The 27290-nt window shown below is 34.3% G+C and overlaps 18 protein-coding genes and 3 pseudogenes across 21 annotated transcripts, besides 1 other annotated feature; 7 read left to right on the top strand and 14 right to left on the bottom strand.

Moving 5' to 3' along the window:
- Positions 1 to 12951: part of a mobile genetic element that runs on past the window's edge.
- Positions 301 to 718, top strand: TVAGG3_0585940 (annotated as a pseudogene). Its single transcript has one exon. A coding segment is annotated over exon 1 (418 nt).
- Positions 1222 to 2014, top strand: TVAGG3_0585930 (annotated as a pseudogene). Its single transcript has one exon. A coding segment is annotated over exon 1 (793 nt).
- On the bottom strand, positions 2104 to 2712 carry TVAGG3_0585920 (annotated as a pseudogene). The gene has a single exon. A coding segment is annotated over exon 1 (609 nt).
- Positions 3274 to 4209, bottom strand: TVAGG3_0585910 (organellar and viral DNA polymerase type B; the record flags this gene model as incomplete). Its single annotated transcript, XM_051239328.1, has 1 exon — positions 3274 to 4209. The coding sequence occupies one exon, from the start codon at positions 4207 to 4209 to the stop codon at positions 3274 to 3276; it is 936 nt and encodes a 311-aa protein (XP_051097152.1).
- TVAGG3_0585900 (uncharacterized protein) lies at positions 4738 to 5076 on the bottom strand (the record flags this gene model as incomplete). Its single annotated transcript, XM_051239327.1, has 1 exon — positions 4738 to 5076. The coding sequence occupies one exon, from the start codon at positions 5074 to 5076 to the stop codon at positions 4738 to 4740; it is 339 nt and encodes a 112-aa protein (XP_051097151.1).
- On the top strand, positions 5392 to 5757 carry TVAGG3_0585890 (uncharacterized protein; the record flags this gene model as incomplete). The annotated part of the gene is made up of 1 exon (XM_051239326.1): positions 5392 to 5757. One exon carries the CDS (start codon positions 5392 to 5394, stop codon positions 5755 to 5757), a length of 366 nt encoding a protein of 121 aa, XP_051097150.1.
- On the bottom strand, positions 5891 to 6521 carry TVAGG3_0585880 (uncharacterized protein; the record flags this gene model as incomplete). Its single annotated transcript, XM_051239325.1, has 1 exon — positions 5891 to 6521. A coding segment is annotated over one exon (631 nt), but the record flags the coding sequence as incomplete, so codon positions are not given.
- Positions 6886 to 7476, bottom strand: TVAGG3_0585870 (DNA/RNA polymerases family; the record flags this gene model as incomplete). The annotated part of the gene is made up of 1 exon (XM_051239324.1): positions 6886 to 7476. One exon carries the CDS (start codon positions 7474 to 7476, stop codon positions 6886 to 6888), a length of 591 nt encoding a protein of 196 aa, XP_051097148.1.
- TVAGG3_0585860 (uncharacterized protein) lies at positions 7494 to 8427 on the bottom strand (the record flags this gene model as incomplete). Its single annotated transcript, XM_051239323.1, has 1 exon — positions 7494 to 8427. A coding segment is annotated over one exon (934 nt), but the record flags the coding sequence as incomplete, so codon positions are not given.
- On the bottom strand, positions 9133 to 9649 carry TVAGG3_0585850 (uncharacterized protein; the record flags this gene model as incomplete). Its single annotated transcript, XM_051239322.1, has 1 exon — positions 9133 to 9649. A coding segment is annotated over one exon (517 nt), but the record flags the coding sequence as incomplete, so codon positions are not given.
- Positions 9841 to 10200, bottom strand: TVAGG3_0585840 (uncharacterized protein; the record flags this gene model as incomplete). The annotated part of the gene is made up of 1 exon (XM_051239321.1): positions 9841 to 10200. One exon carries the CDS (start codon positions 10198 to 10200, stop codon positions 9841 to 9843), a length of 360 nt encoding a protein of 119 aa, XP_051097145.1.
- TVAGG3_0585830 (phage tail repeat-like family) lies at positions 11213 to 12082 on the bottom strand (the record flags this gene model as incomplete). The annotated part of the gene is made up of 1 exon (XM_051239320.1): positions 11213 to 12082. One exon carries the CDS (start codon positions 12080 to 12082, stop codon positions 11213 to 11215), a length of 870 nt encoding a protein of 289 aa, XP_051097144.1.
- On the bottom strand, positions 12127 to 12951 carry TVAGG3_0585810 (phage tail repeat-like family; the record flags this gene model as incomplete). The annotated part of the gene is made up of 1 exon (XM_001314568.1): positions 12127 to 12951. The coding sequence occupies one exon, from the start codon at positions 12949 to 12951 to the stop codon at positions 12127 to 12129; it is 825 nt and encodes a 274-aa protein (XP_001314597.1).
- An 18-nt stretch (positions 12952 to 12969) lies between these two features.
- On the top strand, positions 12970 to 13302 carry TVAGG3_0585790 (uncharacterized protein; the record flags this gene model as incomplete). The annotated part of the gene is made up of 1 exon (XM_001314569.1): positions 12970 to 13302. One exon carries the CDS (start codon positions 12970 to 12972, stop codon positions 13300 to 13302), a length of 333 nt encoding a protein of 110 aa, XP_001314598.1.
- Positions 13303 to 13491: 189 nt separating this feature from the next.
- On the top strand, positions 13492 to 13818 carry TVAGG3_0585780 (uncharacterized protein; the record flags this gene model as incomplete). The annotated part of the gene is made up of 1 exon (XM_001314570.1): positions 13492 to 13818. The coding sequence occupies one exon, from the start codon at positions 13492 to 13494 to the stop codon at positions 13816 to 13818; it is 327 nt and encodes a 108-aa protein (XP_001314599.1).
- Positions 13819 to 13822: 4 nt separating this feature from the next.
- Positions 13823 to 14056, bottom strand: TVAGG3_0585770 (serine threonine-protein phosphatase family; the record flags this gene model as incomplete). Its single annotated transcript, XM_001314571.1, has 1 exon — positions 13823 to 14056. The coding sequence occupies one exon, from the start codon at positions 14054 to 14056 to the stop codon at positions 13823 to 13825; it is 234 nt and encodes a 77-aa protein (XP_001314600.1).
- A 17-nt stretch (positions 14057 to 14073) lies between these two features.
- Positions 14074 to 14436, bottom strand: TVAGG3_0585760 (uncharacterized protein; the record flags this gene model as incomplete). Its single annotated transcript, XM_001314572.1, has 1 exon — positions 14074 to 14436. One exon carries the CDS (start codon positions 14434 to 14436, stop codon positions 14074 to 14076), a length of 363 nt encoding a protein of 120 aa, XP_001314601.1.
- A 1444-nt stretch (positions 14437 to 15880) lies between these two features.
- On the bottom strand, positions 15881 to 18505 carry TVAGG3_0585750 (uncharacterized protein; the record flags this gene model as incomplete). Its single annotated transcript, XM_001314573.2, has 1 exon — positions 15917 to 18484. One exon carries the CDS (start codon positions 18482 to 18484, stop codon positions 15917 to 15919), a length of 2568 nt encoding a protein of 855 aa, XP_001314602.1.
- Positions 18506 to 19328: 823 nt separating this feature from the next.
- TVAGG3_0585740 (uncharacterized protein) lies at positions 19329 to 21557 on the bottom strand (the record flags this gene model as incomplete). Its single annotated transcript, XM_001314574.2, has 1 exon — positions 20117 to 20773. One exon carries the CDS (start codon positions 20771 to 20773, stop codon positions 20117 to 20119), a length of 657 nt encoding a protein of 218 aa, XP_001314603.1.
- A 1287-nt stretch (positions 21558 to 22844) lies between these two features.
- On the top strand, positions 22845 to 23463 carry TVAGG3_0585730 (endocytosis; the record flags this gene model as incomplete). Its single annotated transcript, XM_001314575.2, has 1 exon — positions 22854 to 23420. One exon carries the CDS (start codon positions 22854 to 22856, stop codon positions 23418 to 23420), a length of 567 nt encoding a protein of 188 aa, XP_001314604.1.
- A 772-nt stretch (positions 23464 to 24235) lies between these two features.
- On the top strand, positions 24236 to 27080 carry TVAGG3_0585720 (armadillo (ARM) repeat-containing protein family; the record flags this gene model as incomplete). The annotated part of the gene is made up of 1 exon (XM_001330577.1): positions 24279 to 26963. The coding sequence occupies one exon, from the start codon at positions 24279 to 24281 to the stop codon at positions 26961 to 26963; it is 2685 nt and encodes an 894-aa protein (XP_001330613.1).
- Between the last annotated feature and the right edge of the window lie 210 nt (positions 27081 to 27290).

Genomic DNA, 27290 nt, shown 5'->3' with positions numbered 1-27290 from the left:
ACATTAGATATTTCTAAGTTCAATCCAAGACAAATTCCACATACCGAAGAGAGACAAACATTGTTAGAAGCAAACAAGAGTGTATATGAACTGTTCATAGATGAAACTGACTTTGTGTCATTATGTAAAGGTCATTGTACGATTCGTATAAACAATATTGTCAAGAATATGTTATATGCAGCTTCTAAACGAACATTCTTGGCAAATGTCAAAAGTTTTTTAGATGTTCAGAATGGTGTATATACAAAGAAAATTTTTCTGTAAATTTTAAAAAAATATTTTTTTATCCGATAGAAAAAGATGGCAAAATTCATCTCAGTAAATAAGTACATGTCAGGACTTAAAGAAGAACTAGACCCATTCACATATTTGAATGTTTACTTCTACCATTTTGAAAAGTCTTCATTCAGCAAAGTTTGGAACATCGAACCAGTTAAGTTTGCTATTGTGACTAAAAATGGTGCGAAATTTGAAGACTTAGACATAGAAGGTTTGTTAACAGTCAAAGAAAATTTTGACAGAAAGTTCTCAAAACTCGAAGAAGGTAAAGCATACAAACTTGTTATACCTTATGAACCAAAGAAAGCAGACGACTATGAATATTATGAGTCCTAAGATAGTTGAAGTTCAAGGTAAATTGGGTAAAAAGATTTTAGAGTCTAAGCCAGTGTTTACTCCTAAAGAGGAGAGAACATTGACATTGACCAGAAATGTCTAAAAATAAAATTTTATTTTTACATGTCAAATTTCTTTTCTCTGGAACTGGTTCAGGTTCTTTCTTCTCTTCTTCTACTTCTTTCTTTCTTTTCTCTCTTTCTTCTTTCTGGTGGAGATTATGTCAAATTTGTGCGCAACTATATTTATGTAAAAGTTCTTTGTCCTTTAATAGCTCATCTATTCTGTTTTCTATTTCATCTTCAAGAACAGCGCATGTGTCTTCTTTGCATTCTAAGAACTTTTGTTGGACTTCATCTTCCAATCGGCGTCATCTCTGTCAACAAGTCTGTCATTGACAAATTTTAAGACTGCTCTTTGTAATGTTTTATGGTCTTGTCATATTCCCAGAAACAGAACTTTAGAACAAATTCACCTTTCTTGTTTACACTATGTAAGATTTTATGGTCGACAGATGTTTTGTCTGTCAAAAAGTTTGTCTCGAATATAGATATGCGAATCGCTAGACATTTTCTAAAAGATAAAAATTTTACTTTTTCTAAAAATATGTTAGAAAAAAAGTTTGCTGACATTGACAAAAAATTTGAGAATGTTTTAAACAAGAACAAGAGGAAGTTAGAAAATGCTCAGATAAAGCCTATACATGAAAAGTTCTTATTTGCTCAGAATGGTATAACAGGTCTAATTGCACCACCTGGGTCTGGTAAGACTTTCACTTATCTTAAAATGGCTGCACAACAACAAGAACTAGATGAGAAGAAACCCATTCTAGAGTTAGTAGTCATCATTTGTTCGACTTCTGGTCAATTTGACCAACCGCTCAATTGGATATTATAAAGAAGTCTAAGTTAGTATGTATAAAGGATACTGAGTTGTTAGATTGGATAAAGAAGTACCAAAGAAGAGTTTTTTGAAGTATAATGCTATAAATGAGTATATAAATTCGAAGTTTAAAGACCCAAATGAGGAAATGCAGAGAATTAGAGAAGAAACACTTCAGAAACAAACAGAAAGAGATAAATACATTTCGAAGAAATTGCAATCTTACGATTGGAAGACTTACCCTCATAGATGTCTTCTTATCTTAGATGATTTCGCCTCTCATCCTTTGTTAAAGAACAGAGAACAAGATATGTGTCGAATTCTTAAGAAACTTAGGCACTTTAACATTTCAGTCGTAATATGTGTACAGACAGCAAAGAGTTTAAGTAAGGATGTTAAAAGAATACTTACTGACATAATACTTTTCCCCGGATTGTCCGAAGACGATTTCATGGAACTTATGAAAGAGTCCATGGCAGGTAAGTTTGACAGACATGAACTATGGGAGAAGTACAAGTCATACAAGACCCTCATACTTCTTTCAGAATTCATATCTACGCAAACAAAGTTCAAATTGTAAAAAGTCAATAAAAATAAATGGTTCATCTACCCTACTTGTTTGAAGTTGTCAAAATACTCTGTTATTTTTTCTTTCAGTAGCGGTAAGTCTTCTTTGAAGGTAAAAATTGTACAACCTTTCATATCATAGTGTGTTTGAGGTAACGTATCTTGAACTATTTGTTTCACATCTTCATTTGGGGTCATTGAAATCGGTAAGTTTTCGCGATAGAACCAATTTCTGTCAGATTTGTAAATCTTAGCAAGGTCGTAAAAGCTTTTGTTGTTTCTTCTGACTAAATGCAACATAACCATATCTTTATCTTCTTCATTTTCCATCTCTTCAGTATAAATCAATATACTTATAGTTCTTTTCCTTACCTTTTGGTACCGAACGTGGTATTCTTTTCTGAATGCTTTTGTCTTTTGCTTCAATGACTTCATCTTTTGCATGAAGTTTCTTTTCCATCTCTTCACGTTCTGCTTTATATAGTTCATCTAACATCATGAAAATATATACAAGCATAACGAGGTGAAGCCCACATTGCTACAGCATTTACTAAAAGTCTATGAACATAATATCCTTTCAAACCAGGAGCCAAATTCTTGCGATTTTCGTACGGAATCTCTTCTCTCGTTTCCGAGGGAAGCAATCATATGAGGAAATTCTTCTAAAAGTTCTTTTGTCTGTTGGTTTTCAAACCAATGATATGCTTGCTTTGTAGAACGAAGAGCATTCAAAATACTTTGCATTTGGTACATATCGTCTTTGACCGAACGAATGAGACGTAACTGTTTGTTATACTGTATGTACTCGTATTCTCATTTATAGCTTCATGGACTATAACTGTTGTTGTGTTCTCTGTTGTTGACATATCTGTCTTTACATACAAAATAAAAAAAATAAATAAAAATAAAACTAACTTTATTTTTTCTATCTTAAGGAAATTCATGATTTTTGTGCTGAATTCAATAAAAATATATTTTAGGTGAAGAGGTGAGATTTCACCTCTTTTTTCACCTCATTTCTACCCCAGTTATTTTATAAACGTTTCACATGGTAAACGTTATTTTTTAAATTTTGTGAAAACTCAACGGTTTGACACAAGCCATATGCCATTTTACTCAGAATTTTGTTGCTGAATTCAGCAAAAATATATTTTAGGTGAAGAGGTGAGATTTCACCTCTTTTTTCACCTCATTTCTACCCCAGTTATTTTATAAGCGTTTCACATGAATTGTACGATGTATATTTGAAATCCTAAACAGTTTTGTAGATTCTATTTCTTCTTTTAGTACATCGAATGTTTTAACAATGCCGAAAGTTTCTTTATACTTCTTCTTGACGTCAGATAGAAGGAAATCGTCAGCAGTTGGATAGTTTTTGTTCAGAAATTCTAACATGTCCATTTTATTTTCTGCTGGTTTCTCTGCTTCTTTCTTTAAATCTGCATAGTCGTTTCTCATTCTTTCTATCTCTTTGACTGAGTAGTTATATTTTCTTATTGCTGCTTTACATTTAGAACATTGCGGGTTCATTTTTGCGTTATATTCTGAAACCTTACCTGCTAAAACAACCAAGGCGTCAATGGTTTTCTTTAAATCTGAAGCAGTTGGTTTTATCTGTTCATTCCATACCTTACCTCTTCTATCTTTATCTCTTATCTGCCATACACATTTTGCAGCTAATGAAACAAAGTTGTCGTATGTCTTAAACTCCCCAGATTTATATATGTCAGAGATGTTCTTATATAACATGTCGCAATCTTTGTCCATAACTTTATGGTTGCAATGAAAACCAAGGAATTCATAATTTACCTTTCGTATGAACTTCTTTATTTCTACTGAGTCAGTTGCTTTGACTTCAATTTCGTTGAATTCAGGAATAGTGAGCTTTTGTTGTTGGATTTCAGGTAGTTTAGGCAAATGGTCGATGAGGTCCTCCATTTCATAAAGATACTGTTCATTTGTTTCATCCTGTGCGGTACAGTCTAAATTACTTGTTAAAAGTTCCTGCTTTATTCTTTGTATTTCTGTTTCGAAAGTATATGAAGAAGGAATGAAGCTTTTCATTTCTACTAACATAGATGTTGGATTCATGACTAACGAGTTTGGTGCTGTTGTTTGAATTGTTGTTGTGCCGATTGTTGACATTTCTGTTCTTTTATACAAAATAAAAAAATAAATAAAAATAAAAATAACTTTATTTTTTATTTCGGGAAAATTCATGAAAATTCAAGAGGGTGAAAAAAGAGGTGAAATCTCACCTCTTCACCTAAATTATATTTTTGCTGAATTCAGCAACAAAATGAACGAGGTCAGGATGTATGTAAATATCTTTGAATTCATTCATAACACCCTTAGTAAGCTCATAAAATGCTTGTTTTGAGGTCGAGCCACTTTTGGCTCCACCGTATTCTTTCAACCAAAACTCAAGAATTTCCTGCATGAATTTTGTATAAAAAGCAACCGCTGGAATTCAGACTGTTGCTATATTCTTCACAAAATGCCTTATAATACTCTTCCCAGGACTTATTTTCCAACAACTTTCTAAAGTCTTTCCTAAACTGACTGACTGACTGACTGACGGCACAAAGTGGCTTAACGAAAACATTAATATATAAAATTCATGAAAATTCAAGAGGGTGAAAAAACAGGTGAAATCTCACCTCTTCACCTAAATTATATTTTTTGGTCCAGGAACAACTTTCTCTCAATTGGAGCTGTAGCATACTCTTTGTGTAAGCGGTTCAGACCTTCTTCGAAGTCTTGGTCTCTCTTGGACTGAGATTGGAATTGGAATTGTTGGGGTGGAGCTTGCTGGAACATCCAAGGGTTGGGGAAGTAAGGCATAGGCTGAGGAGGGTAGTTCGGGAAGCCTTGTGGTGGGTAGTAACCTTGAGGTGGAAATTGGTAGTAATTCGGAGGTACTTGCTGGAACTGAGGTTGCTGAGGAGACTGTTGTGGTTCTTTAGGTTCCTCTGGTTTGGGAATGGACTCGGTTGGTGGGACGTCGGACATTCGTTTGTGGCTTAACCGTCGGACCACAACGATAAAAATCTCTGCTACTAGCAGTACTTTTACTGACAGTAGCAGTACTTTTTCTGACAGTAGCAGTACTTTTTCTGACAGTAGCAGTACTTTTTCTGACAGTAGCAGTACTTTATCGTCGAAAACCCTCTCAAATTTTCCTTTTTACTGACAGTAGCAGTTGTTTTACTGCTACTAGCAGTACTTTTACTGACAGTAGCAGTACTTTTACTGACAGTAGCAGTACTTTTACTGACAGTAGCAGTACTTTTTCTGACAGTACCAGTACTTTTTCTGACAGTAGCAATGGTCGAGGTCGAACCTACCGACGAGGCAATTTACCTAATTGAACTTAACGAGCTTGTTAAAGACTTCCTCAGGCAGAATGTAAAAGGCAAGCTTGTTAACGGTTGGATAACGGGAAGGTCTACACTTCAGCTCGAGACTTCGACTGGAATTCCAATTCAAATACCAGACGGGACAGCCTACGATGGCATAAAGGACGCCAAAAGAGAAGCTCTTGTTAAGTTCTTTGCCAAGCGTCCTTGGATACTACTTCCAAACAGAGAGAACCCTTTCCCAAGAATGAACCAAATTCTCAAGGGTCTCCTTCACTTCTCTGGTCAACCATTCTACATAACCTGTGAAGGCGACATTCAGCCAGTTCAGTAAACATCTCATTTTAACTCACTTTTTTTATGTTTTTTGTGAAAGTGTCAAAAATAAATTGTTTTCATGAGTTTTCTACGATGTTAGAAAAAATGTTATTTTCTAATATCTTCACATTCAATACTTTTTCAGCACTTTTCCGTAGTTATATATGAAAGACAATTCGAGATAAAAGTCATAGTACAATGGAATAATATGTTGCACACCATTTGTTGTGAACCAAACTTGAAAGTCAGAGAAACTGTTACTAGATGGTTCGTAGAATTTAGAAGCAAAGTCATAAAGTCCTTACCAATACATAGAAAACTATTGTTGCTTGAACTGAAACTTGCATGACACATAACATTTTGAGGGTCAAACACGTTTCTATAAACCATCAAATCTGCTGGTGGAAGTATAAATTTAAATGGACCATCTGGTGGTAATGGTTCGTTCTGGTTTAGTAACCGAAGAAATTGTGCCCAAGAACGTTTGTCTACTTCCCAAAATAAAAACTCTGTATCTCTTGGAGGGTTAATTTCAATCTTTTGAAATGAAACGGTGGAGTTCATCTTGTCATATTCTAGTTTCAGATAGTATGTTCCATTTAGTAAAGAGTCGTATTTTTCTTGAAATTCCCAATAATATTTGTTCATTTGAGTTTGAAAGTCATCTAGAGTTTTCTCAAGACTTTCGTCTGAACGAACTGTAAAGATTCTCATTTCGTCAAATTTGTCTATTAGACCATCAGAACCTTCATACTGCCCATGAAAATATACTGCGAACATAAATGCGTTAGTTCTATTTGAAAACAAAACTCTTCTAAATCCTATTGCCTTTGCATCTGAAGGACTTTGAAGCCAACGAATTGGATAGTCAAACCTGTATGCTCGGGATGAAATTTCTTCATCTGAAATAGTCCTACCAGCATTTGTAAAGATATAGTCTAACGGTTTTGTATCTGCTACTTTTGTTCTTTGTTTTTCAACCTGAAGCATTTAATATATGTAAAAATATATTGTTTTAAAATGGTATGTCATTTCATATTTCTCATCTAACAAACAAGTTTCCTTCAACTTGAGGTTCACTAACAAACTCAGCGTACATTTCAAATAAAATAATAAAAATGTCACTTTTTTAAAAATAAATTTTTTATTTCATGCAATGTTTTATTTCTGTGCTGTCTTCAAGTATACCCCAATATTTCCTTTTCGATATTACATGAACTTCGGAAAATACCTTATCTAGCTTAAAACAGCCCATCTTTTCACCAACCATTCCCATTTCAATGAGTTTGTTGTATCCTTCTTCGTTCGTCATGAGTGCGTCAATGTTCTCATAGTAAACCTTCACTTTCGATTTGACTTCGGAGAAGAATTTGTTGTAGTTGTCAAGGACTGCCTTTGCGAACTGAGGATAAGACCAATGTTCGACAATAGGTTTTAATGTGGTTACTAAGCCACTTTGACCTTGAGTGAATTCGTACTTCAAAACAAAAGGAGAAAACCTTTCAACAAAGTTGTCGACCTTCTCATAATGTTTACTCTTCATCTCTTGAGGTTTCTTAATGGAATATCCCCATGTCGAATTCATAAGCAATTTGAGTGTCATTGCAAGTTTGGGGTTTGAAGCTTTCCTAATATCATACAGTTGTTGTATGACTTTTCCAACTGTATAGTTCCTTCCCGGGAACTCACCATCTTCGTTTGGAATTCCAGTCGGAATATATTGGACAAACCTCATGTATGCAGCGTTAAGGTCGACATAGTATATCTTTTCATCTGAGTCGAACTTGTCGCAACCAATTGGTCCAGTTTGTGGAAATTCAAGTGAGTCTCTTATCTTCTGAGAAACTTCTCCTGTTATCTCATAAACATCGTCGAAGCAACCTGTTTCATATAAAACCTTCTGACCTAACTCAGATGCTCTCCAATACAATTTGACGTCAATTGGATGTCTCAATGGAAGTTTGTTTATAGCATCTTGAAGTTCTTGCAACCTCATTGGAAGTTCTTCTGGTTCAGGTTGGTATCCGAACAATCCAACTCCTTGTGGAATTGTGTACTTCTTTTGTACTAGAACTTTGTCTGGAACAACTTTTGGTCTTGCCAACAGTGAAAAGTTTGTTTCGTCTTTTGGTACAAAAGTTTCTGTCAGCTTGTCATCTGGAATTGGTTCCAACAAACCTTTCTCGAAAAGAATGTTTACAGCTCTGACAATGTTGCACTTGCCTTTTCCGAACAATGGGTTTGTAAGACTTTCGTTCAACATGAAGTGGTTGTGGACAATTGCAATCTTCAACCATGGTAAATTGAACTCAACAACATAGTCGTCATGTGAAGAACCTTTAGCTGTAAGTATGTTGACTCGGATATTGACATTTGCCAACGGTGCAATTTTTGCCAATTGACCTCTGAGAATGTACCTTGTCTTCACACATGACTCAAGATACTTCATCTTCTCATCTGTAACAAGACCAGAGTTCCTGAGACATGTAAGAATACAAGGTTCATTGACAATTGTTTCAATTGAATTGTAAATTCCATACCTTGTCAAGTCAATGTCAGACTTATTTATGAACGGGAAGTATCCAGCATGTTGTCTGACTGCTTGATGGTTAGGTTGGTACCATTCGAACTTGACACTTGCAATTCCTTCAATTGCATTCAAAATGTCTGAGTCGGAGTCAACCATTTGTTCTCTCTTTGTAGTCTTGAAAGCGTCAAGAAGTTTTGCGGCTGTTTGTTCATTGCCATGTGCATAGTAAATGTGACCATCCAAATCTGTTATGGTCAATCTGAGATTGTGTCCTTTCTTATTTCCGTCTTGAATTGCAGCAAGTACTCCCATGAAGCCTTCTTTGTTCTTTCCTTCGTCAAAGTTTACTGTAAAGGTTCGACCAGATGTAATTTGACTTCTAACTTCACGATACTTTTCATATGCATATCTTGTTCTTTCCATGGGAGCATGTGCGTCTTCACCTTTTTCTTTTTCCTTCTCAAAGGATGCAATTGTTCGTCATGCAGTAGAATCTGGCAAAGCCGTCGTGTCCTTCAACTTGAGGTTCACTAACATCGAAAGGCATGTCCATAAGACGTTCTTCTTCTAACCTCTCTAGTCTGTTTGGATAATTGGCACGTGCTGTTTCCAAATCCATTTCGTAGCGAAGACCAGACAATTTGTCATAGACTTTTATGGGTCTTCCCTTCCTATATTTAAAATTCTTCGAAACTCTCCAACCATATCTTTGTAACTCTGCTTTTATTCTAGCAGACTTTCTATCCATTCTATATGGGGGCATTTTTATAAAAATAAAAAATGTTTTTTTTCTTTACTTTACATAACCGCCTGCTGCCATAAGTCTTTGACGCCAACCCATCCCAGCTAATGAAGGTTGACTTGGTTTAGTTTGGAAACTAAACTTTGGTTTTGGTTTATCTTCAGTTTTTGGTTTTTCTTCTTCTATCGGTTTTTCGTCACTTTTCGGTTCCTCTGACTTTACTTCACTTGCAGGAACAGTTGTGTCGTCAACATCTTTATAAATATCATATGCCATTTGTTTTTGTTTTCCTTTCAACTTTTTGTGTTTGTTGTAAAGTTTAGAATATTTCGACTCTAAGTCAATGAGATGTTCTATAATGAACTGTTGGTCAGTGAAGTAAACTTTTCCATCTGTTGTCTCGAAAGCTCCTTCAGACTTCAATATTTTATTTGTGAGAGTCTGTTTCTTTTTTGAGATACTAGCCGTTCCATTTCTATGAAAAGTGACTTTATAGTTAGGGTTTGTATTTCCAGACCTGGCACTTTCTATTATTGAATTTTTCTCTTCATCTGTAAGTTCTTTGACAGGTTTTGACAATGGTTCTGAACTTTTTGTTTGTGGTGTCAAATCTACCGTTTCAACTTCTTCGGTCATTTCATCTCAGTAAAAAATTTTAGTTTGGTTTGTTTTCAACTGGTTGTTTAGGTTTTTTAAGTCGGTCTAAAACTTCCTGAGGTATAGGAAGAACTTTACAAACACGTGGTGTAAATGCTGGAAGCCGACAAATCCATCTTGAACTCATTTGTCTCAATGCTGCATTGTTCATTTCATCTCAGTAAAAAAATTTACATTCCCCACGTTTGAGGCGGTTGAGGTTGGTTATTGTTTACCCACTGTTGTGCATGGTTATATCCTCTGTTAAAGAATCTTTCACCTTGGTCCATATAGTGTCCTGCTTGGTTATAGTAGTCATTTGCTTTGTTATAATAGTTTCCTGCTTGTCTTCCTACATTGTCCATCCATCCTTGAACTTTTCCTCTTGTTTCAGGATTTGGAATAAGATTTGTTGCATCTCGTGCTACATCCCAACCTTTCTGTACAGTTTGTATAATAGGTTGTGCTTTCTCTTTAAGTATACCTAATGTACTCAAAATCTTCCTTCCAATTCCAAATGCACCTCTGGCTATTGTTCCCACTGCGGGCAAAATCTGGATGCAACTCCTGCTAATGCGCCAAATAAACCCATTTCTTATAGGGTAAAAAATGACGAATCCGAACAAGGACCCTATGTTTCTAAAGCGACAAAGAAAGCACTCATGATAAAAATCTTTAGTTCGACACCAAATGCTTGGTTTATGGATATCTTGGAAAACATTCCGAGAGTTAGAACAGATGGACCTCCATACTGGTTAATATTTGTTGGTCAAAACACAAGATACTGTGAAGCATACCATTATGGTCCAAAAATATTTTAGATGTGAAAACTGCTTTGACAATATTCGTTGACAAATACCATCCAACAAAACTGACATCTGACTGTGAAAGTTCTTTCAAATCAGATGATGTAAAAAACTATCTGCGTTCAAAAAATGTAAACCAATATTTCATTGTCGACCAAAACCATTCTGCTCTTGGTGTCATTGACGGTTGTATAAAAATGTTAAGAGACTTAAACCAACCACAAGGTGGTGAAGCAAATGAAATGTCATATGACGACAAGTATAGACACTTCTCCATGGCAAAGATGAGACAAGTTTTAAATATTTACAATAACCGTAAACAAAAAGGTTTGGGAAACCACTCCCCCGAAGAAATGAAAAACAACCCTGACTTAGAGAAAGACTATATATTTAATAATTTAGTCAAAAGAGACAAACAAGAAAGAATGCCGGGCTTCAAACTTCAGAAAGGTGACAAAGTAAAAATAGAAATACCTAAACGCGACCCATATGAAAATACTATTGACTATGACAACAATGGGAACCCGACAGGTACTCACATTCGTGTTCGTAAAAATAGAAGAAAGTATACAAGAGAATATTATGAAGTTTTAGGCAAACATGGCAAAATGTACACACTGCAAGCAGAAGATAAAACTACTATTGCCAGACCTCGTTTCAAACTTGTCAAAGTTCAAGGTGGTATACTTTCAAAGACAGTTCCTAACAAATATAAGACAACTCCTGACGAATATGCTAAAGAAGTTGAAAATGACGACTAAGCAATTCTATACCATGCGTAAACTGTCATGTAAGGTGGCATGTATTCTTTACTTTGTCCCGTTGTTTGTGTATATCCTGAAACGAAATGTGTATGGTTTCCTTCTCCCTGAGTGTCACTCCAGTAACAATTTATAGCAAACTTAACGTCGTCTTTAACATCATATCCTTTACCTTTTGTCATTCCTGACCAATCCCAATATCTATGCTTATGCCAACCTGCTTGAGATGTACTTAAATCTATGTAGTGACTGTGTGCAGGTAAATTTTCACCTGAAATCGTTTTACTTCCACCTGTTTCCTTTGAAGAGTTTGCACAATACAAAAAACTGTCGACTATTTGTTCCCATGCACCAACACCAAACATTACTTGAGGACCTCTTGCTTCCATAGATGTATAAATAGAACCTACTGGGTTCATTAAATCAAACATATGAGATATTATAGGATTGTCTCTTTTGAACTTAAAATATAGTGCAACTATTTCAGGTTTCTTCTGGTTTGTGTCAGAATATTTTTTATAATATAATCTTATGTTTTCAGGGTAGGTAAAATCTTGACTATAATATTTATTTCTGTCATCTGTATAATAATATACTATTCTCGTTTTTTCTATTGCATTATATCTTTTATATCTATAATAATCTAAATATAATGTTAGCTTTTGTTCATCTACATGTGGTGTTCTGTCGTCATCTCCATAGTCATAATAATATGGTGCTGGAGCTGGGTCAGGCAATGTCATATCTGCCATTTCATAAACTCTTAAATATTTCTTTTGTTCGTCTCCATATAAGTTTAATGAGCAGTTGTTGTCTAATGGAACTTTAACTTGTGTACCATCATTCTTTTTATAGCTTACATACATTTCATTGTTATTTTTCGGAATGAGTTTATACCGTATACCATTTCTTAAGGACTGTACAAACTGCCATCTAAAATATTTATTTTCTTCATTGAAAGAAAAGTCACCAACAATAGTTTCAATATTTTTTTTGTTCCTATCAAACTTTGGTATATTTCATTGACATATGTTTTATCTGCTTTCTTTTCAAGGCTAACGTTTAAGTCTGTTATTTCAGATATAGAATGTGTATGTCCAACGTCACTTTTCCTGTTTAAGGTTTCTTGTAAGTTTGTAATATTTGCAATGGTATGTGTATGTCCAACGGCACTTTTACTGTTTAAGGTTTCTTGTAAGTTTGTAATATTTGCAATGGTATGTGTATGAGTCTTATCTGCTTTTGTCTCTAATGTTTCCTTAAGACTTGGTATTTGGTTAATATAATGTATATGAGTCTTTTTAGAATATTCGTTTTCAGCTCTTGTCACTTCACTTGACATTTTATTGTCAACATATGTTTTGTCTGCTAGTTCAGGATGAGTATGTTCTTTTGTTGCATAAGCATTGTTAGCTCTTTCTTCTTCTTTTGCTATTGCATCGTCTACATATTCTTTGTCAGCTTTGTTGTCAACATCTGCTTTCAAAAGAAGTTCATTTATAGGTTTCTCGTTTAAAGTTCCTTTTGTTGGATTTATACAGACAGTATGGTTCTTATTGTCTTGAAACAGAAACTCATCTGTCATAGGGTTTATTGTCAGTTTTAAGTTTCCTTCTTTCAATGACTCAGATATCTTAGAATAGTTTGAAAAGTTTGTTGTGTTCTTATTTAGAGCTTGCATAATGAGTTGTCGGTTGTGTTGTATTTCTCTCATAGACGCTGTTTCATTTGACATTTTTATTATAGATAAAATATGCTTCCAATAGAAAAAGAAAATTCTAGAGTTGCTACAACTAAACCATTAGATGAACTTTTTACTAATGTCGGTCAAAAGTTTGAGACAGATACCGTAAAGCATGAAGGCTATCGTTTTGACTACCCATTAAGATGGTTAAGAGACCCATCCGTCACAAAAGCTATTGGCTTTCGTAGAATGAAGTTCATTTCAGAAGCCATACATGGTTTCCCATTTACGGTCGGTTTTGAAGTTCGATACTATAACAAAGAAAAACGTATGTATGAGAAATTTGAACAGGGAAAACTTTTACAAGTTAGTTTGCTTATAAACTTAGAAACAACTCTTTAAGCTTTTCAAGAAAAAATAAACGATATCTATATTGAATATGCAAACCAGTATAACATTGACGAAGGAGAATACCATCTCGATATTATTTATGACAGGAAAAATGCAACTGTTAAAATCAATAAAATAGAAGACCTTGGAGAAAACGTTTATATTTCTACAAAATATAACAACTTGGCATGGTATAGATTTATGAGGATGTTAAATCAGCCTGCAGCATATCCAGTACACCCGGACTATTATGAAGTCGAAAACCCTAATGGAACATATGAAAATATTTTCGACCAAGATGCTATTATTGTTCATGCTTCATTTTCTGGCGCCCAAAACTCTTTCTTATGCTTGGCAAATGACTTTTACGAAAAACCTACAAAGTTATACGAACCACCAAGTGGAAGTATTTCAGACTTTCAAGTATGGTTTACTACAGATGGAAGAAAAAGAATAATTCCATTATACCATGCGTTTTACTTAGAACTTAGTTTCATATACAACTACTATCGAACGGTAAAAATATAATTTTTTAATATACCGGTTGTGGTTGCCAACTAGACTGTGGTGCAGGTTCAGGCTGTTGTATAACAGGAGCTTGCTCTTCTGGTTTAGGGTCTTTAGGTATAATACCAACGAACTGACCTACTCTTTTACCAATATTTTTGACTCCGTTCCAAATTCCTCTTCCGACAGATTTTATTCCATTCCATATACCTCTTCCAACTCTTCTGAAGAAGTTTCCAATACTACTGAAGAAACCCATTTACTACGTGTAAAAATCTAATGTCCGCCTAGTCTCTTACGTTTCCTGTTGAGTTCCATAGCATTCTTTAACTGGAGCTCATACATTCTGTTTCTCCTCTGGTAGAAAACATATTCTGGGTCAACTTCTGTGTTCGCGTCATCTGCATAAAGTTGTTTATATCCCACTTCAGGGTTTGTATAAAACTCTTTCCATCTCATATTTGCATACCATGGTGGCAAACCTAACGCAGCGTCATTTGACATGGCAGTTTGCATTTGTACATCTGTTGGCACTTGACCATAGTTTGCCATTGCAGTTTGTATTCTAACTTCATTTGGAATATTCTCTGGGTTTGGTTGTCCAGGTTGCTGTGCATTCGCTAAGTTCTGTGCGTCCATTTAATATTAGATAAAAATATCTCTTACGAGTACATATACTGAACATTTGCAGGCATTGGTTCATCTTCATATTCTCTGTACTTTTCTGCCACGTCAAATAAATAAATGACACAATGGAAAAAACCTAAAACAAGTAGTCCTATTTCAAACCACATTTACTTACTAATAAAATTTCTTTGTTATGACACTTTCTCCGGTTTATAGGACCTCTCTCATATTCTATCTTGTCATATCTAAACTCATAGTCATGTATGTCCTCTAACCATCTCATAATGGTTTCCAAACCACTTTTATCGGATGTAAAGTAAAAGCATGGATGGTTATGTATAACGTCTAAAGTTTCTAAAGAGTCTCTCAAAGTCCAGTCTACTTGGTATTGAAAATCCCATGTGTTATAGAACGGCGGGTCCACTATAAAGAAAACATTTTCCTTGTCTTTATATTTTTCATACAACTCTGTCCAATGACATCTCACAAACTCTATACCCTCAATATATTTTTCTATGTTCTCTTTGAAAACATTTGTATAGTTAAGATATAAAACTTTTGACATAAGTGTTTCAATGTCATGAACTCTTATAGCACCACTATATAATAGTCTAGCAGATATACTATCCCAGTCTATATATTCTGCTTTTTTCAAAACCTCTCTCACAATATTTTTCTTATCTAATGGTATACGTTCCATCTTACCTATAGGTATCTTTTCTTTTAACTCTTTCAATATATTGTTTGTGTCTGGAATATGTTTGAGACGGTCCATATAGTTGTCGAAGTCATTGCATATAATCTTTGAGTCTGGGAATATTGTATGACATAAATGGGATATATAGAAACTTCCACCGAACAAATCTACAAATGTTAGACCATTCGGTAGTTTCTTAAGTTCTCTCAATATAATATCTTTACATCTACTCTTATTTCCAAAGAACGGTAACGGCGGTTTTGTAAAATTCATTTATATATAATAATAAAAATGTTTTTACCTGAAAAGTGACAGAAAAGTGGCAAAACATGAAAACATATATAATTTGTGAAAAGCGACACATTATATAATGTTTTCGACCCAGAAGACTAACAATTTTCCGAATAAAAACTTCATTTATACTAAACATCTTCGGGGCTAGAGGGCGCAACGCGCCTGGAAGCCCCACTACCTTTTTTTTCATTAGCATTAATTACTAATTCACAAATCATATTGAGTAGCATTTTAATATTATTGATTGTCATTATTTCAAAGAATTCAGAGTAATCTCATATTGTAATCTCATTTTCATAGTTATGTCTCCATAACCTTCGCCTACATAACCTTTAGAGGTTCTCATTGCAAAAAAAATTAAAATTGAAAGGAAGATTATGAAAAATGGCTGAAATAATTTCGGAAAAAACGAGAGATTAATAGTTAACTTATCTTTAAATTCAAAGTAAAAGAGTCATAAGTCAAGAATTAATTAAGATATTAGTCAATTTTTATTAAATTTTATTTAATGAAAGAATATAATTTGAAGAATTCAGAAGCGATATTACTAGCAACTCTTGGATCAGCAATAACAGACTTGAGTGAATCTGACATATCAGTTTGATTCTTTGTGACAAGAATTTCAGCAAATTCTGTTGCTTCCTCTTCATCTACGCCGTGTTCGCTTAGTTTATTAGCCATCCAAGCTTCACGAGACATCTTTGGCTTCTGTTGTTTAGTTTCTTTAGAAATTTTTGCCAAATAAGGATTAGATTTCTTCTTATTTTGAGGTTTAACTTCAGTAATGATCTCATCATCTTCATTGACATCGTCGAAGTCCCAGAAGTCGTTTGCACCAATATTTCTCTTCTGCTGTTTGTTCTTCTTCGATTTTTTGTCTTCGAAAGTTGAAAATTGTTGATTTTCTTGTTCCAAACCGAAACCAGCGACTTCGAATTGTTCTGCCTTTTGTTGTTCTTCTGCCATCAATTGTTCGAATGAAGTAGCTGTTGCCTGTGTTCTTGTTGCAGTATAACCAAGTCTTACGTTTTGTTTGTTTGATTTAGCGCTTAATTTTTCTTCTTTTTCGAGTAAAGAAGCGAAATCTGTCTTTATTGGTTGATTTACTGCTTTTCTTCTTTGTGCGACGTATTCTTCTTCTGCTTCTGGATCATAAACATCTACATGATGTGTAATAATATTCTCAGAAATAACAATCTTCTTACCTTTCTTTCTTCCTCCCGAATTTTGTTGCTGAGAAATTTGCGGATTTTTCTTTTCTTCGGCAGCCATCAACTCTTCGAATGAAGGACCATTTGATTTAGGTCTTTGTGGCTGTGTAATGACTCTCTCTGGTTCAACATAATCAACATATTTCTTCTTTTTCTTTCCGCCAACAACAACATTATTAGTTTGTTTTGGAGTTGTTGTTGTTTGTTGAGTTTTTTGTTGAGATTTTTCAGCGGATTCGAGAAGAGAAGAGAAAGAAGGAGTTACAGGGGATGATTGTGTTTGGAAGACTTGTTTTGGTTTCTCTTCTGGAACAAATGGTTGGTATTTCTTCGATTTCTTCGATGGTTGTGTCGGTTTTGACTGAACAACTTTGATTGGATTTTTATCTGCTTCTGCTTCATTCAAGAGCTTATCGAATGAAGGAACATTTGGCTGAACAGGAGGAGGAAGAGGTTCTTTCTTTGGTGCAACAAATGGTTGGTATTTGCCACGTTTTCCTGTTGATATTTTTTCTTGTTTTTCAACTTTAGGTTTTTGTTTTTCTTGTTCCCTGATGATGTCGTCCATTGATTGGCCTGAGAACTTAACGGGAGCACCGTATTGGATGACCTGTTCCTGTTTTTTGTTCTTTGATCTCTGTTGCTCTTTAAGAGATTCTTCAATTGCGCGTTTAACCATCATTTCTTCTTCAATCGAGCCGAAATCATTGGCAGGGGATTGTTGTGGTGCTGGATTATATGTGATGACTTCTTCTTTCTTCGGTTTCGGCTTTTCTGACTTTTGGGATTCTTTGATCTTCTTTTGTTCGTTTTCTAACTGGGAGAAGTCAACAGGAGGATTGTATGGCTGTGGCTGGTATGAGATCTTATCTTCTTTTGGTGTCTGTTTCTTCTCTGGCTTCTGAGATTCTTTGATTTTCTTTTGTTCGTTCTCTAACTGAGAGAAGTCAACAGGAGGAGTGTATTTGGCTGGCTGGACTTCGATTTTCTCTGTTTCCTTTGATGTTTCTTCTGCTTTCGGCTTGTTTTGGAGCTCATCTTGCTCGATCTTGGAAATTTCTGGAACTGGAGCTTGTGGCTTCTCCTGTGGCTGGAATACTGGTTGTGTCTCCACTTTTGGCTGTTCCGGCTTTGGTTCTGGAGCTGTTTGAACAGATTCTGTAGTTGGATTTGGTTGTGGAACAAATTGTGGCTGGAATTGAGGAGTTTGTGGTGCTGGTGATGGATTGAATGTGAATACCATTGGAACTTGTGGCATCATCTGTGGCTGGAAGACAAATTGATTTGGATCATAGATTGGCTGTGGTTGGAAGCCAAAAGGAGGCTGCATTTGAGGGAATCCGAATCCAATTTGTTGTTGTGGATTGAATCCTGGTGGGAATTGTGGATTATTCATTGGTTGGAATCCAAATTGAGGAGTTTGATTGTTTTGTTGGATTTGTTGTGTTGGCTGTTGTGCAGCGACTTCTTGTTGTGGTGCTGTATTAACTTGTTCAGTTTTATTTGCATTATTTTGGACAATATCTCCGAATGTAATTTCTTTGTGCTCTTCCTGAACTTGAGCTAATGCTTCGATATTAGGTGGTATAGCTGGTTGTGGCTGTGGTTGTGGTAGAGGACTGTTATTGTGTTTATATTGTTTGTGGTTTGAATCTTTAGACTTATTCTCGTTCTTATGTTGATTATTATGCTCGCCTGGTAGAATTACAGGATTAGATTTCTTGAAATCGTCGTATTTTAATGGTTTATATTGTATTTTAGATAAGAGTGGTCCGAAAGCCTCTGCAAAGTCTGGGATAGGGCTTTCTTTGTAATGGTCAATAATTTCTTGAGGAGTTAACTTTATTCTCGTTGACATTATTACAAAATTTTAACTGGCCATCAACCTCGCGACGATAGGATTTCATCAAATAATTTTGTCAATTATGTTTTCAATTGGAAAGTTAAACATGATTAATATTGGAAAATACAACTCTCAAAAAATTATCGGCCAATTGAAAAATTTTGTAAAAAAATCTTGATGAAACCTCTTAAACTTCTTGGAAAAAAACATTTATTGCTCATTAAAACGAGATATTTACTGAATTAGTTAGGAGCGGTATCGCATAATGTGAGATTTATATACAAAAATTGTTTTCGAAATAATATTTTACTTTTTATAATACTAGAAAATATCCTTTTTATAATACTAGAAAATAAAACGAATTCTAATGGATTAGATATCAAATTTATGAGTGTCTGTTATAAATTATTATGCAACTCGTAAAAGATACTCTATGGATGGCTTTCCTTGTTTTAAAAAGTTAATTAGATTCGTGTGATAAACTAATACAATAGCAATTTTCCTTTGAATATGTCATAATTTGGATGATAAGCTCTGTTTACAAAAAAAATGAATGTCACAGTAATGGCTGGAGGAGGAAATATGAATTTAGACCTCAAAATGAAGTTACCATATTTCTCATCATCATTTGTTTTTACAAGAAATAGAATATAGAAACATTCAATATAAGCCATAGGTATGCCTACGGATTTACTGTGCAGCTTAATTAGAATACTTTGGTTTAAATTCAATATTTAATGATTGGTATTCTTAAAAATTTTTCTTCAAAAATTGTTTTCGGAGCTAGTAATTGCGAGCTATTATGTGATTTAGAATTATAAGAAATTGAGATGACTCATTGAATTATAAACATCAAATTTTTCGAGTGAGAATTTCTTCACGGTCTTTTATAAAACGGAATCAAAATAAATATGATCGCTTACATAGGAAGGACTTTACATAAATACGTGATCATTATACGGGAGGTACATCAAAGAGATCAAGAATTAACTGTCACAAAAAATCGCATGTGGTGCAAACCTAGTAATAACATGGAACTTTTAGAATTGTAATGTCTATTTAAAGCAGTTACATACGCTCATCCTTTTCCAATTCAAAATTATTTTGGATGATACCAATAACGGAACTACTAACAAATTCTTTTGAGCAATAAAACAAAGATTTTACAATATCCACATTGAATTAAAAGCGTTAAAAATATAATAAAACAACAAAAAACGATTACGAATATGTAAAAGCTTATTCTCGAGTTCCAGAATACCATATATGACTGTCACGGCATGATTACTCAGTAATTCCGATATATCTCTCATATGACTGTCAATAATCCAATTTAAAAAGAAAACATGTAACCTCCACCACAGGACACCACTAATTAAAGCTGTAAAATGATGAGAATGTCAGAAGCGGTGAAATCTCATGGAATAATGAACACCACTAAGAATTGCAGAAAAAAATATCGAAAATTTTCAGAAGTTGTAAAAATTCTTATTGAAATAGAAAAAGAAAAAAATCTCCTCCCGTGTGGATAAATCAAAGTTTATTCGAAGGAATAAAGTTATTGTCATTGTTTGTTCGGAAATTAATTTCACGCAGTTTGTAGTATGTGTAATATGAAATCTGATTTCTAAAACTTTTCTTGTCTTTTCAACACATCTTATTCGGCAAGATGTGTTTCAAGACGATACTTGAGAGAGCTATCGTCTGTGTACTGAAATGAATCTGAACGAATCTTCTCATGGAATCTAAGTTCCATATAAACGACAAAGAAATGAGTAATGAACGGGAGGTAAAGGCAAATGCAGTCTCGCTCTGCATATCAAGCCGGCAGCCCACGGGAACAGCTGCCCTCGCGGTCATTTGCTCATTCAAGCTACAACGGAGATGATCATCGGCGGCACTCCAACCATAGGTGCGGTCTACATCTCTTTCGCCATTGGGTGTTAAGAGGCTTTGTAGGTTTTTGCATTGTGTTTGAAGGAAAAGAGAGATTATGAGGTGAGTTTCAACAGGAAACATATACAGTAAAGATGTAACTTTCTCGCTGTATCTCTGAGTTTTTGTTGCATTATCAGAAATCTTAAATCTTATGATCAGTTTATAGAGACCAAGGGACGCAGCATATGGGATGCTGCAATGGCCTCTACCACCAAAGAGGGAAGCAGGGTGGGAAAGAGTAATCGGGTAAGATAAAGAAAGATTAAACAGGATAATGAACAAGGTCTCAGAAAGAACAAAATGTGAAACGGAGTAAACGTTTGCATTATCATATGAACTCGTCAATCGGATTGACAAGAGGTTCATTTCTCTTAAATGGTGGAAGAGCTCACATCTTATGATTATCTCATAGAGACTAAGGACCGCAACATACGGGATGTTGCTGTAGTCTCTACCACCAAAAATGGTTACAGGGTGGAAAAGAGAAATCGGGTAAGATGAAGAGTATCTCAATCTCAACTTTTCCGCAAAAAGGGTTATCAGGCAAAAAAACGAGATTGGGCTTCTTTGAACCAAATAAAATGAAATGATCAGTATATTGGTCGCTAAAGCGGCCGGGATTCCACTTCTTCGCAGGACCCTTATAATGCTTGAGAACGAACAGCGATCAAAAATTGAGAGGATTTTTGCGGCTTTAACGGTTCTCGAATGGCCATCAATGGGACAAGCTTTGGGCGAATTTAGGGCTTCTAGGACCGCCACGCCCGGTTTGAACGGTCCCCCGCACTCATACAAGATCAGTGCGATCACTGTATAGGAGGATATCCAAAATGGCACAATTGTTATGATTATTGTTCACAAATTTAGTTCAATTTTCAATAAACTCTTTTTATTCTACTCCATTTATAATAATGCTGTCTTTGAGACTATATTTTACCAGACCCTCCTTTATTAGTTTTTTATTTCAAAATTTGGGTTAAATCTAATAAGCTAAATATCTTATTCAAATTTGAGATATACAAATTACTTCAACTAAGGGTTTCGTTTTGCTAAAATTGTCACTTTTATAGCATATTTGTTTTTGGATGTTTTGCGAAACCAAAAAAAAAAAACTATGATATACAATGTGTGTGTAAAGAAAATACTTTATTTACTAGTTAAAAAATCATTTGGTATTGATCAAGTTTTTTTTTCTGGATAAGATATTATATGGATAATTGGATAGAAAATACAATTATATAATCTTGTACCTGGTTTAATTAAGCTAATTGTCATCAGAAACTTGTAATTTTTATGAATTTCAGATTTTCTTTTCATTACTGCTTTTCTTAATAGGTCAAGTTCTTATTTACGTTATAAAGTATGATATTTACAAATATCAAGTTATCGTGTTTTTTGAGAAATTATGAGAAACAAACAAAAATGAAAAAGATAGGAATAGCAATGAATAGTGATGTGGGTATAGAAAATGTAAGAGATATGAATGCAAAGCAATCAGTATTTAGGATATTGACCATAGATTTCGAAAAAAAAATGCTGCATATTGAGCGAAAACTATGATTATATTATAAGGCTGTCATTTAAAGCATAATGAAACTATTCCCTTTTCATTTTAATCGAATAAGATAGTAAAGATTTTTGAATTAGCTAGAAACTGATGAGATGTTTTCACAAATCAGATTTTTAATCTCTATAATGCATAATTCACTCAATATCTCAATTTTGATATTGCGAGATATTTTTGCTATCGGTTTCGCAATTTTGACACAATAGCAAGAGGGTTCTATAAGCATTATTATCAACGTAGAGTCTGAATATCATATCAGAAAATGTCGCAAATCTGACATTTACCCGACCAAATAGCAAAAATAATTGAATACTTTTCGCAAAAACTTTAAAAATCGATAAAAATATGAAATATAGATATTAAAGAGACTTTTTATATAATATTCATAAAGATTTTCCAAAAATATGATACCGCAAAATTAAAAAAGTGACGTCTTGAGTGGAGTCAAAGGTCGAAATTGCTAGCTAAATGTTTTTTTAGCGAAATTGCGTATTGTACGTTTTTTTCGCAAAACGAAACCCTTACTTCAACAAATCACTTCTCTATACATTACTTTATCCATTGATTATTCCATTAGTTATAACAACTAAACAAGTAACATCTGATAACAATAAAAATTTCATGTTCTATACTTGAGAAGATTCATATAATGAATGTTAAATTATTCTCGATGACTGATGTCAATAACAGATATCAATGATATTTTATCTAATTACATCTGAAATTAATCTTCAATTCGGCAGAATTGACAGACCGATGAAATTATAAAATATATTAATTTGTGCATTATAAGCGTCATTTTTATACTAATATAAAACCCGAAAACAAAGAAAATAGGAGATGCAATGAAACGATAAGAAACCGCTAAACAGTCTTAAAATGGCTGAAGACTTTGAAATCAACCTTGGTGATGAGTTCGAGAGGCAGCTTACATGCATCATGAACGCACACGTTTTCAAAATCCCACCACTTCAGCAGTCTGATGGTTACAGATGCACTGGCTGGGAAGGAAATCAGCTCTGGACAGGCCGCTGCCGTGTTCTTACAAAGGGAAAGTTCAGCCGTGTTGTTCTCGATAATCCAAACACAGGCGAAGTTTTCGCTGAGTGCCCACTTGACCATCCAAACGCTGTAGAAAAGGTTTTAGACTCCTCCCGTTACTTCGTTCTTCGTGTCGTCAAGGGCACAAAGCACGCTTTCATTGGCATGGGCTTTGATGATAGAAACCAAGCTTTCGATTTCAACGTTGCTCGCGAAGAAGCCGCTAACAATATGAATAACTACGATCAGCGCAAGACTCAGGCTCAGTCTGGCGCTCCAGCTGAAATCAAATCTTCCGGAACAGATTACTCTCTTCAGGCTGGTCAGAAAATCACAATTAACATTCCAGGCGGTGCTTCTACTCGCAAGAAGCGCACTGTTGGCAGCGGTGGCCTTCACCTTTAAATAACTTTTGGTATTTATTTTAATACGAAATCTAGTTTTTCAATAAATATTTCAATAATATTATTCCTTGAGGTAATGATATATAAAACATTTACCTAGGCATTGAAATATGTATACTACGAAACTTATAACAATTTCTTTTCTAAATTAAATAATAATATTAACAAATCATGGAATTTTTCTATATAAAAATGTATAATTTCATAAGTAGATCAATTTTAAAATATGTCTATAAATCCAAAAATATTTTGCTTTTTCATTTTTGATGCTAAATTTGTATTTTTTCAAATCATTTTTAAAATTTTTGATTTTTTTTGGAATTTGAAAAGATAAATTGGGCATATGATGCAAAGAAAAAACAGTAATACATGTACTATTGTTTATTATTTTTTATAGATGAATGATCTATCTTCTTTTTTTCATGAAATCATACTTATATTTCATTCCTAGAAAGCATTATTATGACAATTTAGCATTAAATAACTTTTATACAACTTTAATACATATTTTCCTTATGCAATCATATGTTCTTATTCTTCTTATAGCTCATTTGACATTCAATTATCTTATTATTCCTATTTTAATAAATATAAGTGATGTAAATGACATACTGATATCATAAAATATTAGGATATATGAACCATCTGAAACACAGTCTATGAATTATGTAATCATTTAAATGGTCATGTATCAAAATCAAATAATTTTGCCAAATGAAGTAAATGAAACAATCTTATAGGCCTTGTATTCTCTTAGTTGTCGAACAGATCATTAGATTATGAACTTATCTCACTCAATTTTGATACAATTTTTATATTTGCTTTGGACATGCAAAATTTTAGAAAAATTTTTTTGTTTATGCAAGAAGAGCTTTACACTCTTCTTCCAATTACATTCCAATCAAGTGATGATAGTCAAATCAAAGCTGCCTCAGATCGTCTCCTTGAGCTGAGTGAGTCTCCAGAGTTTTACACAGTTTTAATCGACATCATATTAAACAAAGAAACAAGCGAATCCATCAAAAAGAGTGCCCTTATCAGAATCTCGCATGAAATTTCCCAAAAATGGAATGATTTTCCTGAAGAAATACAAGCCACAATCTTACAATCCCTACCAGCAATCCTTACAAGCAAAACAGAGAACACAAAGCAAATAATTTCCCATTTCTCACGCTTAGTCGTTAAATTCTCCTATAGTTCTGGTCAATATTCAAATATTATTGGTGATATTCAACAATCTTGCTCGAATCCAGATACTGTTCTCTTCGGGTTAATGCTTGCCAAGTCATTTTCATCAATTGTAAGCGATAAAACACTACCAACAGAAGTTCAAATTTCAGCAGCCGATCAATTAGTACCATTTTTAACAAATTTCTTAGATTCAACAGATAATTACGTATGCTTAGGCTATATACTTACTTGTTTTTATCATATCTTAACAAATCCAGAAGTTAAAATTTTTGATGAAAATTTCCAAATGTTTACACCTATTTTAGTCAAAGCACTTGCTATTTCCAGCATGGTAGACGATCCATCATATTATTTCTACGCAAAAAGCTCTACAAAGTTCTTAATTGTTTTTATTGACAGATATCTTCCTGTTCTTGAGCAAGACGTCATTTCTCCAATCATAAACGTTTCGATATCATTACTATCCCAATCTACAACCCAGCCATACGTTCGTGCAAACTTATTAAGAATATTATATCAATTAGTTTGCAGAGAAGAAGTTTATGAGTACTTTATCCATCCATCTGCCCAAGAATTCTTTGAACAAGCCATGTATCCTCAATTTTCCGTAACAATTGATGAAATCAACACCGCGATACAAGATCCGAAATCATTTGTTGACGAAATGCACAAATCATCAAATGATTTCAACGACAGCCGTGAAACAGCGGGTTTAATCATCAAACATCTCGCTGAACACAACCAAGATTCAAATGAGCCAATATTTAATGTCCTTTTACAAGGTTTCAAAGAGTTTGCTGACTCAAATGGCGATGTTGAATCGCAAGGAAAGTTCTTTGCCATTGCTCATTTCTTCTCTTTCGCGGCAGATTCGTTCGCAAGATACCAAAAACCGCTTTTAAACCGTTTGGTCGCAGAAGTGTCACCTTTATTCGAACATGACAGTGAACTTGTTCGTGCGAGTGCATTTCTGTTGATCTCCGATATCCACTGCCATCTTTCCGTCCAAGTTGCTACAGCATGTGTCCAGAATTGTGGAGATTTGAGTCCTTTAGTTAGATATTATTGTCAGAAAGCCGCTGCCAATTTACTTGACAAAATTCCTGAACAAAAGATGGCGGACGAGATCAGGGAAACAGTGAGTGATGATGTGTTGACAATAATGTCTGCGATGCTTCAAACAAGTAATGAATTTTCTGATGCTGACTTCACAAATATTTTGAATCAAATTGTCAAATTTTTCGGTGACATGTTACTTCCATCTGCTGCCGAAATTGCACAAGAACTTTGTACATTGATATCAAATAGTGGTCAGCAGCCAATTGACGACGAAGATGCTTTAGACAACGTGATCAAAATCAATCAAAGTTTGGCAACTTTGGTTGAATTAGTTTCTGATCAAGGCCAAGGTTTGGAAACTTTCGCACAACAAGTCTTGGAATATTGTGTCCAGGCGTTGTCAGAAATGACAAATCCGATGGCTGTTGATCCTTTCTTGGAAACTGTTGGTCAAATTTTGGAATGTTGTAATTCAATTTCACCTCACTTTTGGCAGATGACGGAATCACTTGCAAAACACTTTGCAAATCCTGATTTCGAGATGCCTGTTGGTGCATTGTGTGAAATACTTAATTTACTTGTTTCTAAAGACCCAGAATTCCACACAAGAGAAGAAATCGCTGTTCCTTTGATTAATTTCCTTTTGGAGCTTTTGCAAAGAAAAATGGAAACTCCTGATTCTTGGAATGAATTGGCGAAGGTCGCTGAAGGAATACTTGTTAGAGTTCCTAAGGATTCTCCACTTTTGAACGAATTTTTGCCTCAGATTTCGGTGATGATCCAGAATTACATACAAAATGTCGACACAAGGTATCACGATTATGATGGTGCTATCTTGGCAATGAATGGCGTTTTGTATAATAATTTCAACGCCGCACAACAAAGTTTGGGAGAAGATTTCCCAAATTTCCTCGAAAATTGGGTTGAAAATCCAATTTTCCCTGAAACATATGTTACAGTCATTGGTAACTTTGGAAATATCAATGCAGATCTGCAGTTTATTGCACTGAAAAACTTAATTGCACAAACTTTCGATGACATTCTCTCGAAATATGTTGAAAATGGAGATGATTTCGACCAGGACATCGAAAGAGATGGTGTTGTTTGGTTTGATTACGGAGAGACGATTTTACTCTTCTTCCAGTTTTTGCAACAAGTACAAGGAACTTTCCCTGACATGATTGCTGATATAGAAAGCTACTTCGACCCAGAGGCATGGGCTGATTTGTTGAGATTGCCTCAGATTGCGCAGTTATATATTGATACAAGAGATAGAAAACTCAAGAAAGAATAATATATATATATTAATATTTATAGATAATAAATTTTAGAGATTTTTAGAGAGATTTTTTTAAATATACATCGTTTATTTCAGTCAGAACTTATTGTGTTGTTCTAGAGTAATCAAATTTTCATGTTTTTGGAGTATGATAGGATACTTTCATTCTAAAAGTGTGATATCGTTGATTTCTAATCCAGATAATTATCAAACTTATAAATCATATTGAAACAACTTTGAATATTATGATTTTAATAGGGTTTTAACTTTGAAGAAGAGATAGTTTCTTTGAACAAACCATTATTCATAAAAATTAGTTTAAAATAATATCATATCAATGTT

The sequence above is a fragment of the Trichomonas vaginalis genome, chromosome II, assembly GCF_026262505.1.
Source record: "Trichomonas vaginalis G3 chromosome II, whole genome shotgun sequence".
NCBI lineage: Eukaryota > Parabasalia > Trichomonadida > Trichomonadidae > Trichomonas > Trichomonas vaginalis.
The sequence above is the reverse complement of the archived record's forward strand: the minus strand, read 5'-3'. Positions and strand labels throughout refer to the sequence as shown.